This window comes from Ictalurus punctatus, chromosome 20, assembly GCF_001660625.3.
Source record: "Ictalurus punctatus breed USDA103 chromosome 20, Coco_2.0, whole genome shotgun sequence".
Lineage (NCBI taxonomy): Eukaryota > Metazoa > Chordata > Actinopteri > Siluriformes > Ictaluridae > Ictalurus > Ictalurus punctatus.
Genome location: NC_030435.2, coordinates 21,091,045 through 21,109,245, shown reverse-complemented (window position 1 = coordinate 21,109,245; position 18,201 = coordinate 21,091,045). Strand labels below are relative to the sequence as shown.

At 39.4% G+C, this 18,201-nt stretch overlaps 1 protein-coding gene across 1 annotated transcript; it reads right to left on the bottom strand.

Moving 5' to 3' along the window:
- Nucleotides 1–4: 4 nt before the first annotated feature.
- ftr87 (finTRIM family, member 87) lies at nucleotides 5–17,585 on the bottom strand. Its single transcript, XM_017495990.3, has 14 exons — nucleotides 16,893–17,585; nucleotides 14,898–14,993; nucleotides 14,515–14,748; nucleotides 13,082–13,235; nucleotides 12,788–12,847; nucleotides 11,890–11,988; nucleotides 11,631–11,679; nucleotides 8,951–9,662; nucleotides 6,546–6,632; nucleotides 5,602–5,835; nucleotides 4,013–4,172; nucleotides 3,735–3,797; nucleotides 3,573–3,629; nucleotides 5–1,950 (listed from the first exon to the last, which is right to left on the bottom strand). The coding sequence occupies exons 1-14, from the start codon at nucleotides 17,493–17,495 to the stop codon at nucleotides 1,400–1,402; spliced, it is 3,159 nt and encodes a 1,052-aa protein (XP_017351479.2). The 5' UTR covers nucleotides 17,496–17,585; the 3' UTR covers nucleotides 5–1,399.
- Between the last annotated feature and the right edge of the window lie 616 nt (nucleotides 17,586–18,201).

Genomic DNA, 18,201 nt, shown 5'->3' with positions numbered 1-18,201 from the left:
TACAATGGAATGATGTGAATTTTGTGTGAAGATTGGAAACCAGTGAAGCTTAGCGAATGAACAGCAGGGGTGCCAACATTTACAGTTCTACCGTAGCATTTTTTTGATCACTTGCTACAACAATAAATGAAAGTTACTTTCCCATTGTGTTGACTTTATCTAGGTGACCTTTGAACTGTGAATGCACGAGCCATTTGAAAACAAAAGGGGAGGGTTTTTTTTATTTATTTATTTTTTTTGCATTTAATATTGTCTTTCATTATGTATCATGAGGTCTTTCTCATTTTTAATGTGGTGAGTTATTTTACAGTCTTCCTTTGGTAGATTTTGGATTTGTTTGATTTTTCATTTTAGTAATATGTGTTAACACCATAAAGCCATCCTGTCCACTGAAAAATGCCAAGGTTTTTGTGGTAAAATTCTGGTTTATTAGCAATGTTGGCATGTCTGGCATGGCAAAACATCTTCAAGGCTAAAAGAATTTCGTTTTCAAGAGACTAGCCTGTTAAGATTAGTTCGATATTTATTACAATTTCACACTTCCCGGGTTTTCCCCACATAGGTGATACAGATTTCCTTTTTTTTTTTTTTTATGACTGTGTGGGGGAAAATCCGTTCTGATTTGGACCACAGGTGTTGATACGTGGCATTGAGACCTCAGGATGAAGGGTCAGGGTCATGTCCATCTATTTGCATCTAATCTTTGTCATCAATTTGCACCAATGGGAATTCATCTGTGATGGCCTTGGTTATGGGTATGTGGTAAACATGGTGTCAGATTTTATTACATTTGTTGAAGCCCGTTGAATGAGTGCCAAAATGTCATCATGGCATGTTTTTATCCTTGAAGACACGAGCCTGTTCATATTGGTGACCAGTATTTTTTACGATTTCCTGCTTCACCCAAATCTGAGGCTTTTCTCCCTCATATATTATATGGTTTTCCTTTTTAATCCCATAACAGCAAAAATCACATTGAAATCCAATATTTTCAATTCAGATTTGGTCCAAAATCTGATGTTTGACCTCGGCATGATCAGTCGGGTCAAAAAGTAATGCGACTTTCATCGTCAATTTTATTGCACCTAATATTTGTCATCAATTTGCACAAATGGGAATTCATCTACGATGGCCTTGATTATGGCTATGTGGGGAACATGCTGACGGGTGCAAAGTTTAAACAGCTGTCATGTTAACATCAGGTAGCTAGCTAAGCTTACTGATTACCTCCAAATAATACTGTTATTTACTTTTTGGTTTCCTAGCCTGTGGGTTAGTTAAGGAACGTGACCTGTCCTGGCCAGTCTTGTATGTAAGTCTGAACACAAATTTGGCTTAAACAGTAAAGATAGCGCAAGTCCACTTGCTGCATAAGATGTTCTGCGGATTCCACATTTATCTAAGCTGAGAAGTTAAGGATGGAGCACAGTTTGACTGTGGAACCAAGGCCAAGCCAAAATCCGGGATACAGAGGCTGGGAGAACGTTGTCTGTACCCTGTGCAATAAAGTCATCGTGTCCCTTCTCGGAGAGATGCAATAGAAAGCTAGAATCCCTGGCTTGTGGTCCACATACACACCTATCCTGGCTGAAATAGGAGATGGGATCTCCAGCTTGGTTTTATTGTGCTGAAATATGCAATGGCCATCAGAAAGGTTCAAACCCCACGATTTGGAATTGCAGCCTAGTTTTCCGTCAGTGCTCCCGCCATGCCTGTTACTCCCTTTGTAAGAAACTCCGATACCGATCCCACCACTGCCACTCCACTCCACCTCCCAGTAACAGCGTGTGGAGACAGGCTCCCTGGCCAGCACCTGAGCCCAGCCACTGAATCTCTCCAGATGTTCTGGATAGTACTGGGACTCGTAGCAGGTGGTAACCTTCCGGTTCCCTTCTGAAAGGCAGAGGAAGGAGTTGGCAGTGTTTGGGTCCAATGTCACTTCACAGCAGACTGTAAATGAAGAAAATAATTAACTAAAATATGGCTGTTTATTGGTGACAGGAAATTAAGATTTGTACTGGTGAAGTCATGAGGTAAGACATTTTACTGTAAACAGTACATGCACAGGACTTTTATTTATGTATTTATTATTATTTTTAGACACACTCCCATATGCTCCCAAAGGAATTCTGACCGATCTCATGTGCTCCTGCAGTTATTTCAGTTTTTATTCATGTGTAATTATCCCTAATTTGCTCTTGGCCAGTTCCCACCTACCAGCCAGTTCCCCCATCATACGACAGCTTCCAACAGGGGAGGGTAAAGGCTAACACATGCTTTCTCCAAGAAATGTGAAGTATATATATATATTTTTAACTGCTGCTCCTGCTGTCTTACAGGGCAGTTTAACACACTTGGAGGGAAGAGCTATCAGCCCTCTTCCAGATACATAAACTCACAGATGCCCACTAGTGGCTAGTAGAGAGTATTCCATCCCTCCCACCTAAACAAAGCATAGCCAAGCATTGCTTTCTTGGACTCCTTGCCACAGATAGCTGTGGCATCGCTGAGATTCGACCTCCTAATCTCCCGAAAATATCGTGAACACTTTTCTATTGCACCAATAGGATGAGCTCATGTATGCGGAGGTGGGTGGATATTGTTTTCCTCAGTGTGTTATGCAGCCCCCTGCAGCAGTTTGAAAAGATGCGGTCAGCTGGCTTCACGTGCCCTGGAGGAAACACGTTCGTCTTTGTAGCTGTTGTGTGATAGGGTGGAGCTGGCTGGTGGGTGGGAATTAGCCAAGACTAAATTAGGGAAAAGGGAAAAAAACTCAGAGGGATTGTCTACACCAATCAGCCATAACATTTAAACCTCCTGCCTAATATTGTGTCGGTCCACGTTGTGTCACCAAAACAGCTCTGACCTGTTGAGGCATGGACTCCACAAGATCTCTGAAGGTGTTCTGTGGTATCTGGCACCAAGATGTTAACAGCAGGTCCTGTAAGTTGTGAGGTGGGGACTCCATGGACCAGACCTGGCATTCATGTGGATGTCCAGTCATCTAGCCATCGCAATTTGGCCCTTGTCACTCAGAACTTTACTCTTGCCCATTTTTCCTTCTTCCAACACATCAACTTTGAGAACATTCACTTGCTGCCTAATACTGTATATCCCACCACTTAACAGGTGCCATTGTAACAAGATAATCAATGTTATTCACTTCACCTGTCAGTGGTTTTAATGTTATGACTGATTGGTGTATATTTGCATATTTATGTTTAAACTGGGGCCATCACACAATTCTCAACCCTTCCAGCTTTCTGGTAAATGTTGTCCAAGATGGTGGCAATCATAACATTACAGCATATAGCTATGTACTATAGGACATGGTAACATTTTTTGGTCACTTTTATAGATGATATTAAATCATATTTCATATTACTGAGGAACTATAACTGGATTTGAAGCCATTATTTACAGAAAACATTTTGGATGCGAGAGACTCATTAGCTACGTTAGCATCATAGCTCTAATGCAAAACAACAGTAGCAAATATCAGACAGCAAATATTTCTCACTCCATTGGCTCAAAGGTTGTAATTATCAGATCTCTGAGAATAATATACTTACACTGTAAAAAGTCGGCTCTGGTCTTTGGCTCACTTTGTGCTTGGTCCACAGGAGAAACTGAAAGCCATTCAAGAGAACAATCACATAATGTAAGACACTGCCCTAATCTTAATTAAAGAAGTTGTGGATCAGGTTTCAAAGTGTTTGTTTGGGGTTCAGTACCAATTTCAGGACATACAGGAACTGGGGAAGAGCTTTCAGATGACAGACTCTGCTCATCTTTTACTGGAAGCACACAGAAGAGTACAAGACTAAATGAGCTATATTTAGAGTACACACCACTGGTAGAGCAGCATCACACCAGCCTATCGTTAATTAGTTTCCTGTAAGAGTGCACCACTGAGGCACCCCCGGCCATCCATGAAAGAGATCAGTCAAGTGGAGTTGAGAATTTTATGTTAAGAAGTTCTTAGTTTGCTCAACATTGATGCTGAACTCACTTAAATCTGAGATCCTGGCTAACTCCCTGTCGCACACGTCGTTCACTCGCTCACTCAGCTCTGTGATGGCTCTTCTCAGGACCATCAATGAGAAGTATGGATGGACGTCAACGCCAGGCAGCTCATCAGGATCAGCAGGAACCAAAAGGGGTTTGCATTTCTGAACACAAACAGATGAAAAAAGCATGCTGAGAATATGAAATTAAATATGAGATGAATATCACATATCACCTCTCTGCCTATGGAACAGGAAACGTGCTACTACAATCTGAATTTGAAATTATAAATGAGATGAATTTTTATCACATATCATCCCTCTGAAATGATAAATGAATATGAAATTATAAATGAGATGAATATCAAACATCACCCCTCTGCCAAACGTGCTACTACAATCTGAATTTAAAATTTTACAAATATGAATTTTTATGCCTGAATTTGTACTTTTTTTTTTTTGTAGTTTCTGGTGTTGAATTAAATCAGGCTCCATGATAATCAGCTGGAGAAAATCAAATTATACAGTGCCCTCAATTAATATTGGCAAAGAGCAAAGAAGGCTGTGAAAAATGGTCTTTATTGTTTAACATTTTGATCTTTTGTTCAAAAAAATTCCTTGGTCTTACCCATTGTTATGAATGACTAAGGGAATTTGGCCTATGTGTTACCTCATATTTATACCCCTGTGAAACAGGAAGTCATGGCTGAACAAGTTCCTGTTCATAGTTACCCAGGTGTACTAAATTATTATTTTTTTTAATATCAGTGGGAAATATATGTATTTGCAATTGTTTGATATCCATGAGAGCAGAGTATTTTTGTGATTTTTTTTTTAAACAAAAGATCAAAAGATTAAAGAATAAAGACCATTTTTCACAGCCTTCTCTGCTCATATTTACCAAGGGTGCCAATATTAATGGAGGTCACTATATATATATATAACATGTTGACATGATTTATTGTTTCACAACACAAAATCTAGAAATCAAATATTCATGAATGCAAATCTTAAAGAAAGAATATCGAATATTCTGCTTGAACTTGCAGCTCAACTTTGTTCACACTGAAAGTTTATTCTGTTTTCATAAAAGATTGAAAATTTAGATCAAAATATGAAGAAATACGGTTTGGGTGATTAAGTTGTCATCATTCATTACTGTCACTTTTTGTGCTACCAGTTTTTTTTTATTTTTACAGTATTTCACAGACACCCTTATCCAGAGAGACTTACATTTATCTCATTCATACATCTGAGCAATTGAGGGTTAAGGGCCTTGCTCAAGGGCCCAACAGCTGGGTGGTGCTGGGGTTTTGAACTCATGACCATCTGAGCAGTAGACCAACACCTTACCCATTGAGATACCACAAGTAGAATTTGAATCTTAATCATTTTCACATTGCACAGCAAATTCAACCCATGGAATATAATTCAAATGAGATGGAATTCGACTCCAAAACTTCACTTCCCATATCAAGAGTTAAAATTTCAGATTTATCATTTGAAATTCAGATTATAGTATGGTATTTCATCCACATCCGGATTTTGTTTCCTCCCCAGTCGAGCCTCCTCTTTAAGACAAAAGTATGTTTACCAACAGGAAGTGGATGTGATCGTCAGTGTTTGAGAGCAGCTCCAGCTCGGCTTCTTTCCTCCTGGTATCTTCAGTTTGTTGGTCCAGATGCTCGAGCAGTCCCTCAGCTTTGGCAAGTGCGGCTCTCTCTTCAGCTCTGAGCAGCTCCTTAACCTCGCTGTGTTTCCTCTCGATGGAGCGCAGCAGCCTGGTGCAGATTTTCTCACTGTCTTCCTCCACGGCTTGTGCTGAGCGCTGCGGAGGGAAAGATTCGGTTTTGGGATCAGTATTTTGTACTTACCTGAATGACTTGAGCTAAATGATCTATCCATCCGTTTTCTATACCACTTATCCGTCAGGGTCACAGGGAACCTGGAGCCTATCCCAGGATGCAAGGCGGGGTACACCCTGAACAGGGTGCCAGTCCATCACTGGGCATAATCACATACACATTCACACGCCCATTCATACACTACGGATACTTTGGACATGCCAATCAGCCTACCGTGCATATCTGAGGAAGAAAACCGGAGTGCCCAGAGGAAACCCCTGCAGCACGGGGAGAACATGCAAACTCCGTGCACACAGGGCAGCAGCGGGAATCGAACCCCCAACCCTGGAGGTTAACCACTAAGCCACTGTACGCCCTTGAACTAAATGATGGAAGAGGTATTTTTCCAAAGCATCTACTGGACAGGCTGGAATTACTAGAGATAAATCTTACTTCTAGAAATGGCCAGCAGTTATTTACTATCAGGGAACACAATCCTTTTGACAAGGTACAAATTACACCTGTGATGCAGCTCAGTGAACGGTTACAACTCTGAAGCTGAGTATTTTTCTGTAATGCCCCCAAGTGTTTTATTCCTTATTTAATATAAAATAATGTATTAAATTCAACAGAAATGTCTTTATTTTTCATCATTTATGAAATAGAACAGGTTTTGTTCTTGCCCTCTGCTTACCTTGAGGTATTTCATGATGTTCCTAAGCTCCTTTTCTTTCTCCTTGCTCCTTTGTTTTGATCTTCTCAAAGCCTCTTCTAACTGCCTCTGTTTTTGGAGTAACATGAATAAGGAATTCATTAAGACTATTCAGACGCATAATAAATATAGTTCATTTCTATTTTACTATATGTCGTCATTCAGCTAAGACGTGTTTATATCTAAAGTTTCTCCAGGTTTGCACTGGGTAAGGCTAACGTTCATGGTTTTTTATGTGTATTTCATTACATTTATTCCTCCCAAGTAATTCTTAAGCCTGATATTCATTAACTTTTGACATGTGATTCATACACGATTCATTTATTTACACGTGATTTTTTTACATGATCCGTTTATTTTCATGTCATTCATACACATGATTCATTTTCTCATGTGGTTCATACGCATTACTCATTTTTCACTTGATTCGTGCAGGTTTCATTTATTTGCACGTGATTCATACACGTGATTCGTTTATTTTCACATGATTCATGTACATGATTCTTTTATTTTCACGTGATTCATGTACATGATTCATTTATTTTCACGATTCATGCGAATAATTCATTTTTCTCGTGATTCATACACCTACATTTTCTCACGTCATTCATACATGATTCGTTTCTTTTCATGTGATTCATACGATTCATTTTTTTTTACGTGATTCCGACATGATTAATTTTTTCCATGTCATTTGTACACTATTAATTTATTTACGTGATTCATACACAATTAATTTTACACGTGCTTCATACACATGATTCATTTATTTCCAAATGTGATTGTTACACGATTCATTTATTTTCACGTGATTCATGCATGATTTATTTATTTTCACCTGATTAATTCACGATTTGTGTCTTTTCACATGTGATTAGTACATGTGCTTAACTTAATTTTGCATGCCATTTTACATGATTCGATTACTTGTTCACGTGTGATTTCAACACCTGGTTAACTTAGCTTCACATGCAGAGCATGCCGGTTCCATGTAAACACGGTTCTATGTAATTTTCCACTGCAAGGACGATCATCTGTCCTTCCTGTCTCCCTGTAGCACTGTCTTCTTACATTACACATATCTGCAGTCCTCATGCCTCCCTGCAGCAGGCCTATGGCATGTTCACACAGGTGAGCAGGAACCCTAGGCATCTTTCTTCAGGTGTTTTTCAGAGTCAGTAGAAAGTGTCCAAACTTATTGTAACTGTGACCTTAATCGCCTAGTGCCTGTACTGTGAACTGTTCGTGTCTTGAGGACTGTTCCACAGCTGCATGTGCAATAATTGTTTATGGTTCATCGAACAAGCATGAAAAATGCTTTCCAATAAAGATCTGTAAAGCTTATTTGGATTTGACCAAATTATCTCTAAAATACCGTCTCCTGAAAAAAGGCACGTTTCTTTTTTTGCTGAGTATATTATTTAAGGTTATTATTTATTTATAAATATTTATAAATATATTTATTATTTATATAAATATTATATTATTATATAAATATATTTATAGAAATATGTATTATTTATTTATAAATATTATCTATACTTTAAGGTATTTTCAGCTCCATTTAAATATATACATATACATACATATATATGTATGTATATAAAATCTAAACTTCTATAAGTCGAAAGTCTATAAGCTTACTTTATTTGCTTAAAACTAAAGTGGAAAACTTCAAACATTACACAGGAATGTGTTAGCTGATCGACTACTGTACATTTGGAGGGAAAATTATTTGATGATTACTCACAGGTAATGAGTAAGAATGAAAAACTTTCTTGTGTGTGTTTAGCAAATAAATAAATGAATGAATGAATGAATAAAACCTCCAATCTTTGAATCAAAAGCATGCGTAACATGTTTGCACTTAGCCAATAAAATCATAATCAGTTCAGACACCTAAGACGGGGTTTGTGTAGTTAATCATTACTTTGCAATGCCAGACAGGTCACACAGGAGATAAAATAAATCTTGCTTTCTTTTCCTTTTTTCTCATTTCTTTTTTTCTTAAAACAACAACAACAACAACAACAACAACAACAACATTTATTGCCATATTGAACCAGTCTATATTTGACCAGTCTTAATTTTTTTTTTTTTTATAACACACACAGACAGTTGTTGTTAGTTTGGTTGTTATGCAGGCTCATGCTTGATAGATTTCTCAGAATAAGTGCGTTCACCTCCACCCTGTAAACTCCTCCCTCAGCAAATAATGTTTGCTTTTTCATTCATGCCTGACAACAAAATGGCTGGTCACTCTAGCGCACGCATAAGTGCGTCGACTTATTACAATGGAAACTTCTGGAAAACTGCCTCGATGTAACAAATTAAGTGACTTAAAATTATGGACATTATACGTGTGAAATGGTAAAATTTCACCTCACCTGCTTTTCAGTCCTCTCCTCGACAACTGGCACCGTGTGGTGTCCGCTGTGTCCATCCGTCACGCAAAGAGGGCAGACGAGCTGCTGATCTGTGCGACAGTAAAGCTCGAACAGTCGGCCATGACGATTACACACTCTCTTGTGCAGTTGTCTGGTTACGCCGGTTAGTTTGTGTGTCTTGTGCTGTTTGAGGTGAGCCTCGCAATAGGAGGCCAAACACTTCACACATGACTTCACAGCTCTGTGTTTTCTCCCCTGACACGCATCACACTCCACGTCGATCATTTTAGCGTGAGGAGCTTCCTGGATCCCGGCGTCCCTCAGCTTCTCCCTCAGCTTCTCCACCAGACCTGCCAGCACAGTGTTCCTGGCCAGAGCAGGTCTCGGGTTGAAGCCTCTCCGGCACTGAGGGCAGGTGTAACCCGCCTTGTGTTCGGTTTTCCTCCAGTAGCCTTTAATACACTCCATGCAGTAACTATGACCACAGGGAATAGTCACTGGATCCCTCAACACCTCCAAACAAATGGGACAGCAGAAGTGGTCCTCGTCCACCGAGATACTAGCTGCGGCTGCCATTTTTAATGACAGATAAGGGAGAAGCAGAGCGAGGCTTTTATGCACACACACACACACACAGGGCGTGGGAACAGTTGCACAGGTGAAAGGCGATCCATGTTGCGCCCAAAGCAGCTCACAGCAACCAATCAGAAGTCAGAGCAGAACAGTGGAGGGTCACTTCCCTGTGCTACAGGCATGGAAGAGCAGCAGGTGTGCGGGCTGCTTTACATACAACTAATAGGAAAATGTCCAGGGAACAGCAAACATTCAAGACTTAATTATGCTTCATGTCGGTACGGTTCATTTCCCTCAACCTTAATTCTGCTCAAAGGAATAAAAAAGAATTTCAGGAAACCTCCAAAGTCAGTGAAGCAGTGTCTGTCACATGGCGTTTAAAGGAATACGCAAGTGTTTATTTAACTGTAACACAGATTTCCACAGATAAAATCCTGTTTACCTGCAACTCACTATAGACGTACACCGATCAGCCATAAGATTAAAACCACCTGCCTAATTTTGTGTAGGTCTCCCCTGTAATATTATGTAGGTCCTCCCAACACAGATCAACGAGCCTTGGGCACCCGGGACCCTGTCGCCGGTTAACCGATTGCCCTTCCTTGAACCACTTTTGGTAGCCACTGCATACCGGGAACACCCCACAAGACCTATTTTAGACATGTTCTGACCCAGACGTCTAGCCATCGCAATTTGTCCCTTGTCAAAGTCACTGAGATTCTCACGCTTGCCCATTTTTCCTGCTTTCAACAAATCAACTTCGAGAACTGATTGTTTACTTGTGCCTAATATATCCCACCCATTGTCAGGTGCTATTGTAATGAGATAATTGATGTTATTCATTTCACCTTTCTGTGGTTTTAATGTTATGGCTGAGGGATATATATATATATATATACATACACACACACACACACATTCATTCATATATTCTTTCTCCTCCTACAGCCTCTGAAATGTCCTACACTTCATTTTTTTACTACATCCACTATTATTACCTCATTACCTACAGTCTAGCTGGAGTTGATAAGCGTGTTCTTCCTGTCAAAGACTCTTCCGTGTTGGGAAAATTACTAAATGTTACAAAACACTGACACTGGAGACTCCTTCCATAGATTTTCCAGAAACTTCTACTGCCAGAGAGCTTCACCATACAAATGATTATAGGTTTTACACATTAAAATACTTTTATTATTAGCCATAGATTATGTAAAGCATCTGATATACAAGTATAAGTGTGTATATCTGTACACACACACACACACACACACACACACACACAAACTTGTATATCAGATGCTCTCTCGCTCATATAATATATATGTTTAGTTATGGTATGTTTTGTGTGTGTGTGAGTGATTGACTATAGAAACAATAACATACAGTACTAAGTTTGTATTGCAGCCGGAATTGCTGTCCGTGCTGCTCTTACAGAAAACGAAAGCACTCTTTCTGATTTGAGAATTCAAAAACGCACAGATATAAATAAATAAATGATAAATGATGCTATTGTACAAAACCATTTGCAGAAACACTTCATTTTCCATCTTATGAAATATAAGCATTTGGCACTGTCATTATATAAAGGGGGGGGACACATTAATTTGTGTGAAGTAAAACATTAATACACAAGCATTAAAGCACATACTACAAGCTTAATGAATAAAATTTGTTATAATTAAAACACAAAGCTTTTACTTGTTCTACATTATAATCGTTGACAACTTATTCAAATAAATTCACCGCAGATACACATTTCTACTGTAGATAAATATTGTACATTAATCTTTTTAAACAGAACAGCCCAGGCTCTCTTAAAGCTCGTTCACATCCTGTTTCCATTTTTAAGCTATCATTTTTAAAAAAAATAATAAAAAAAAATAAAAAATAGAACCACAACACACGCACACACTCATAAATCTGGCCTCTGTAACACACTTTACAAACATATTTGTATTTCATATATTATCTTACTTTTTTATTACTTGTTTTTTTTTTTTTTTTAAATAAGAAAAATCTTTAAACGTATATTATATAATGGTCAGTAACAATGAGATCGTGAATTCCGTGTTGAATCGCGTGTTGGTGTGTTCAGTTGCGATGCTACCGCCGTCTTCTCCGCTGATGAAGTCTCAGTCGAGGAGACGTTCTGCAGCCTACAGCGGGTGGAGAAACGGGTTAAAGAGGATTCGTCGTAAACAGAATGCTGGCTCTCGTATACAGACATGGCAGAGGATCTATTTAAGAAGCTTCTGTAGTACTATATAAGATCTAACAGACACAGGAGGAATTCATTCTTCCTAAACGTGTAATTTATTTATTTATTTATTTATATTAAAAAAAAAAATCTCAACACACACACTCACCAATTGCTGATGACATTGTGAAACCACTAAACGTTGGCACTGCAACACTAAAAGTATTTTGGCCAACAAAACCTTGAATGATCGGATTTGTCTGAAGATCTATATAAAAAAAATAATAATTAAAAAAAAAAAAAAAAATCAATTAATATATCAAATTATAGTTATACACACACAGGTTCGCTGTAAATGACTGTGTATCAGGTAAATGGTTGTGTGGTGCTTACTGAATATTGTGCATGTTTTTGACTCCATTTCCAAGACAAATTTATCATATACTTCTACTTAGCAAATAAAGATTCCGAGTCGTATTCTGACTCTGATACTGACTCACTGATTCTGATTTGACTCACTGATTCTGAAAGCTCTTTTGATTCACTGATTCAGGCTTTAATTCTTGCCGTGATTAGCTGCATAACATTTATAACCGGCTTTACTCCAAGAGTATTTTTTTTTTCCCCCCACGCTGAGAAAAGCCGTCCCTGTATTCCTAGAGAGGAATCTACGTTTAAAGCAACCAGTGATTCAAAACAATATGACTTCAAGCTAAAATAAACACACACAATGCACAGCAGGAATGCAAATTTACTTGATAACAGTGTAAATACTAGTACCTTAAAAATGAAAAGACCTGAGCGTGTGATACTGGTCTTACTAATAAGGAGACAACAATATTGATTCAAGTTCGATTATCTCCTGATACAGATCATTTTGTGCATCATTGCAGCGATACTGTAAATATTCTGATCAATGCACTGGAATTTTGTGTTGTTTTTTTTCTTCTTTATACAAACAGTATTCATGATCAACTGGAAAGTTACTGGAAATCGAAAGCTACTCAACACTCCAGCAATAAATAGTTCATATCTGAGTGAGAAACTGACATCTCTTGCTCTCTCACCTGTGTTCGACTCTGCATCAGCCTTTGGCTTGGTATTCTGAACAATATTGACTTCACTGGCTGGAAACAAGAGGAAAAAAATATTACAACATGAGCAATTTTAGCCATCGTGGTCTCGGTGTAGCCATATCCGTGTCGTATTGTGTATTTTGGTTTAAAGCCACGCTCTTGTGACTGTCTAAGCTTCACTAGAGAGCATTAATATGGGATGAACACATAAAACTTTATTAACTATTCACCTTACAGCTGCATTACTTATTGACACAAGCTACATGGGTTCTTATCCTTGCTTACCTATTTCTGAAATATTCACAAATCCACCTTGGCACACGTCGTTGAGCAGAGCTTGGAAGTCAGACACCGCATTCATCACACAGGCAAATCCAGGGTCCACCGTGATGCTGGGAAGGTCCATACACACGGGTTGGACACACACTGACCCGTAGTTCTAGACAAGAAAATCAAGCAGAGGACGGTTCGGTAGATTAGTGATATTGAAATCTGAGCTATCGTAAAAAATAATAATAATAAATAAATGATTAAAAAAGAGAAAAATTTGTGCAATGCAATATACAGTCCCTTCCGAAAGTATTGGAACGGCAAGGCCAATTCTATTGAAGACTTTTTGTTTTGCGATCAAAAGATGAATATGAGACGGCAGATGAGAATTTCAGCTTTTATTTCCTCATATTTCCATCTTGAGGTGGTAAACTTTGTCATGCAGCAGGAAAATGACCCAAAAAGCACTGCCAGCAAAATAAAGCGGGAAAAAAATGGAAGGCTTTAGACTGGCCAAGTCAATCACCACATCTTAACCCAGTTGAGCAGCATTTCAGCTCCTGAAGAGCAGACTGACAGGAGAAACCCCCTCAAAAACAAACAACAGAAAGAAAAATGCAACACTTTGGTGATACCACTGGGTTACTGGCTTGCAATCAAATATTAAGTGCTATTTACTTTAACATTTGTTTCTATACTTTTGCTCACCTAAAAACTGGGTGGTCTGCCAGCAACTGTGCCATATTTTAAGTTGTTTAACACACCTAGATGAAATTCTGCTCGATCGTCTCATTCATCTTTTGATCTCAAATCCAAATGTCTTCAATGAATAGCAAGAAGAAAGAAAGAAAAGGAAAAGAAAAAAAAAAGTATGGCCTTGCTGTTCCAATTCTTTTGGAGGGGGCGGAATAACAGGTATCCTGAAACATGTGAGGCAAAGCGTAACATGCAAACGAATGCAAATATTTACAGATAACAGAATTAAATCAGAATCAGATCATAATTATCACTAATGGAATAAATGATAAATAAATCAGTCTAATCTGTCAGTAGAATAGTACTGATTTCATAGTTATCTGTTATTTATTTATTTATTTATTCATTTATTTATTCATTTATTTTACACAGCTACTGCTTAGTGATTGTTTGTTTGGAAGTGAATATATTTATGTAGTCATGTTGAATTGAAAATTATTCATTTCTAATATTGCAACATTGTAATGCAACTATAAATAACACCTTGTCTATGTCTTACTTGGTGAAAAATGAACTACAATCCCATACAGGTTCCGCGGACTCCTGTTTGGGCCGGTTCTTGTTGTGTACAATGAAATAAATACCACAAGAAAGAAGAAAACAGGCTGCGGTTTGCGAGTTTGTGCTCAAAATTCACATTTCGTTTCGGATCTACGCGTGGCCCCTCGTTAAGCGGGACTCAGAAGTTCTACCTGCAGGAAGGAGATTTGGTTCTCGGTTTGAGCGAGCTGGCTTAACTCGGCGTCTCGTTTCTTCAGCTCGGCGATCTCCTGCTCCAGCTGGTGGAGAAGCTCCTCAGCTTGGCTCGTTGCCACTCTCTCCTGAGCGCAGATCAGCACCTTCAACTCTTTACGCCGCCTCTCTATCGAGCAAACCAGCTCCGTGAAGATCCGCTCGCTCTCCTCCAGAGCCGCCTGCGCTGAGAGCTGGATGTGATGTGGGAATAAAATAAAAATTAAAATGAAACCTCGCTGATTTATTGGATCGGTTTATCCAGATAGAATGGAGCTGCTCGTTTTCCTTGTGTGTGTGTGTGTGTGGGGGGGGGGGGGGGGGGGGGTGTCGGGGGACTCACAGTGAGAGACTGAATGGCTCGCCTCAGGTCCTGCAAATCCTTCTCTCTCTCTTCAATCCTCTGCTGGGATTTCCTTTGTGTTTCCGCCAGAGCGTCCTGTAAATACACATCACTTTATTCTGTAAATGATATTGGAATTGTAGCTAGTGGTCTGTTTACTTACAGTTTACTAATAGTACCGTCCTGATGACCATGTTTTTTTTTTTTTACACTTGCGAGGTGTCCCATCATAAGAAAAATAATCAACAACGGGGTCATGTGATGAAGTGGAATTACTATTACCACCGGGAAGCTGATTGTTTTCCTATAACTGCACACCCTGGTGTGTTTTATTCCCATCGTTTTGTCAACGATTACAATTTTCTATTTATTAATGAATGATGCTGTGCTTTCGTAAGCCTTCATACAACGGATATAAAAAGTCTACACACCCCTGCTAAAATGTCAGGCTTCTGTGATGAGAAAAATGAAACCCAGATAAATCAACAACACTTTTTCCATCCTCGATGTGAAGCGAAAGACAATCAGAAACATTTTAGGGAATTTTTACTTTTTTAAATTTATTTTAAACTTATAATAACCTAGTTGCATAAGTGTGCACACCCCTAAACTAATACTTTGTTGAACCACCTATTGATTTTATTACACCGTTCTTTTTGTGTAAGAGTCTATCAGTGTGGCATGTCTTGACTTGGCAATATTTGCCCACACTTTCTTGTAAAAACATTTTAGGTCCGTCAAATTGTAAGGGCATCCCCTGTGCACAGCCCGCTTTATGTCACCCCACAGATATTCAGTTGGATTCAGGTTTAGGTTCTGGCTAGGTCATTCAAAAACATTGATCTTCTTTTGGTTACGGCGTTTTTATACTCCTTTTAAACTCCTGAAGAGTATAAAAGGTGCATAATCTATAATAGGAGTATAATCTATATACATTAATAGTTATTTTCCTTAAAATACATACATTTATACTATAACGGTTCACTAGCTTTACTGTCACAGCAGCGCAGATGTTTGTGGTTTGAGTATAGAGAATATGATTCTGTACGTGTAGGTGGGGTCAAAGGTCAACAAGGCAATCAATTTCACAACTTCTCCCTGAGGAACCAGGTGTAAAGGCAATAAATGTGTTAGGACCAATTGCAATTCATACTCTCAGTCATATAATATTGCACATGTAATTAACTAATACAGTGGTGACTCAGTGGTTAAAGGCTTTAGGTTACTGATCAGAAGGTTAGTATCAAGCCCCAGAACTGCCAAGCTAACATTGTTGGGCCCTCGTGCAAGGCCCTTAACCCTCAACTGCTCAGATGTATAAATGTAAATCGCTTTGGATAAGGGTGTCTGCCAAATCGCATAAATGTAAATATAATACAGCATTGTTTATTTTACAATGAGGATTCGAGAACTGTGTGGAATCGACCCTTGGAAATGACTCCTTTGAATCCAGACCCCCTGGAAACAGAATTGCTTCCACAAAATTATTAAATTAATTCTCTCAAGTCACATGTTATGCAAATAACTAATACAATAATGTTGATTTTACAACGAGGACTCGAGAAAAGTGCGTAGAATCGGCTACTGGAATCTACTCCTTGAAATAGAATTGCTTAAACAATGTCCGGAATCGAACCGAAATGTGTCAAACTGATGACGTGTCGGCGTGTGATTGGTCCACAGTGAACGTATCGGACAACGTGATGGCAACGGCCGACGAAATGATTTCACGTAATGAAGCGTCCAGGTTAATATCCATTTAGCATACAAGCTAAATTTTAGTCGCCGGAAAAAAATAAATAAATCGACTAAAGAAACAGTCTCCAGTCTTTCATGTATTCAAACAGCGTGTTTGTATCCAGGACTGTGAATAACTGTTTAAGTGAAATCACCTAGAACTGTTAAGCTTTCATTTTCATCTGTAAACATTGTTTACTTCACACAAACACAACAGTGAGAGCAACACAACGAGCACGAGCGGTTTCCATGCTTCACCTTTCTCTCGGTCATCTCCGCGGAGGCCAGCACCGTGTCATGGCCCTTGTGCTCGTCGGTTAAACACAGATAGCAGATGCAGCGCTGCTCGGTCCTGCAGAAAACCTCCAGCAGCCTGTCATGGCGGGGACACAGGCTTTCCTGCAGGCTGGAGGTCGGTGCTGTGAGTTTGTGCTTCTGGAAAGCAGCGGATTCGTAGTGCGGCTTCAGGTGATCCTCGCAGTAAGACGCTAAACAAATCAGGCACGACCTAACGGCTCGGTTTCTGTTCCCCGTGCACACGTCGCACTGCACGTCCCCCAACTCGGCTTGAGTGGGCTCGGGTTTCAGCGAAGAAGAAGCAGAATTAATCGCGGTCTTTTTCAGTTTATCCACCACGTCGGCTAACATCGTGTTCCTGCCCAGCACAGGCCTGGGAGAGAAGCTCTGCCTGCACTGAGGGCAGCCATACACCCCCAAATAATCGTCCTGGTCCCAGTAGCCTTTAATGCAGGCTTTACAGTAGCTGTGACCGCACGGAACCGTGACAGGATCCTTCAGCACATCCAGACAGATCGAACAGTTAAACTGGTCGTGTTCCAGAATCACACCCGCCTGCGCCATTATACAAATACACCAAAGTCTCTGAGTAGCGAGGGGACAAGCTGAGGGCTTTGTTTTTGTGCCAACGGAGTCATGTGCTTTTGGGCGTGGCCTGCAAAGGGGAGGGAGGAGTCTGTTGCCATGGAAAGACTGACAGGAAGGAAGGAAGGAAGGGGAGATGGAGTAGAGAAGTGTGAAAAAAGAAAGCGGGAAATGAATAAGAAAGAAAGAAGGAAGGGAACTGGAATAAAGTTGGTTGGATGTTCGATATTCGCGGATATGCGGAAATTAAGGGACCGTCTCTAAAGTTACATACGACATTGTTAAACACGATTCTAACTTCAATAGCATTTGAAGGGAATGACTTACAGTCATATAACCAACTGGAAAGTGTTCATCTAGGTGTCAGCTATAATGCACACCTCTTAGATTTTTGATATTTATGCATCATACCTGACACCTAGATGAACACTTTACAGTTGGTTGTGTGACTGTACATCATTCATGTCTAATTCACACATGATTTAAAAGCTTATTTGAATAAATATCAAAAGTCTAAGAGGTGTGCTTTATAGCTGACGCCTAGATGAACACTTTGCAGTTGGTTATATGACTGTAAGTCATTCCCTTCAAATGGTATTGAAGTTAGAAACGTGTGTAACAACGTCGTATGTAACTTTAGAGACGGTCCCTTAATTTCTACATATTTGTGAATATCGAATGTCCA

Bases quoted from the DNA above. Each gene is read 5' to 3' on its own strand.
- ftr87 (XM_017495990.3), bottom strand. From the start codon at position 17,495: ATGGCGCAGGCGGGTGTGATTCTGGAACACGACCAGTTTAACTGTTCG. The intron at 14,994-16,892 runs GTGAAGCATGGA...GTGTATTTACAG, and splicing joins CGGAGATGACCGAGAGAAAG to GACGCTCTGGCGGAAACACA. The intron at 11,989-12,787 runs GTGAGAGAGCAA...TTTTTTATATAG, and splicing joins TGATGCAGAGTCGAACACAG to ATCTTCAGACAAATCCGATC.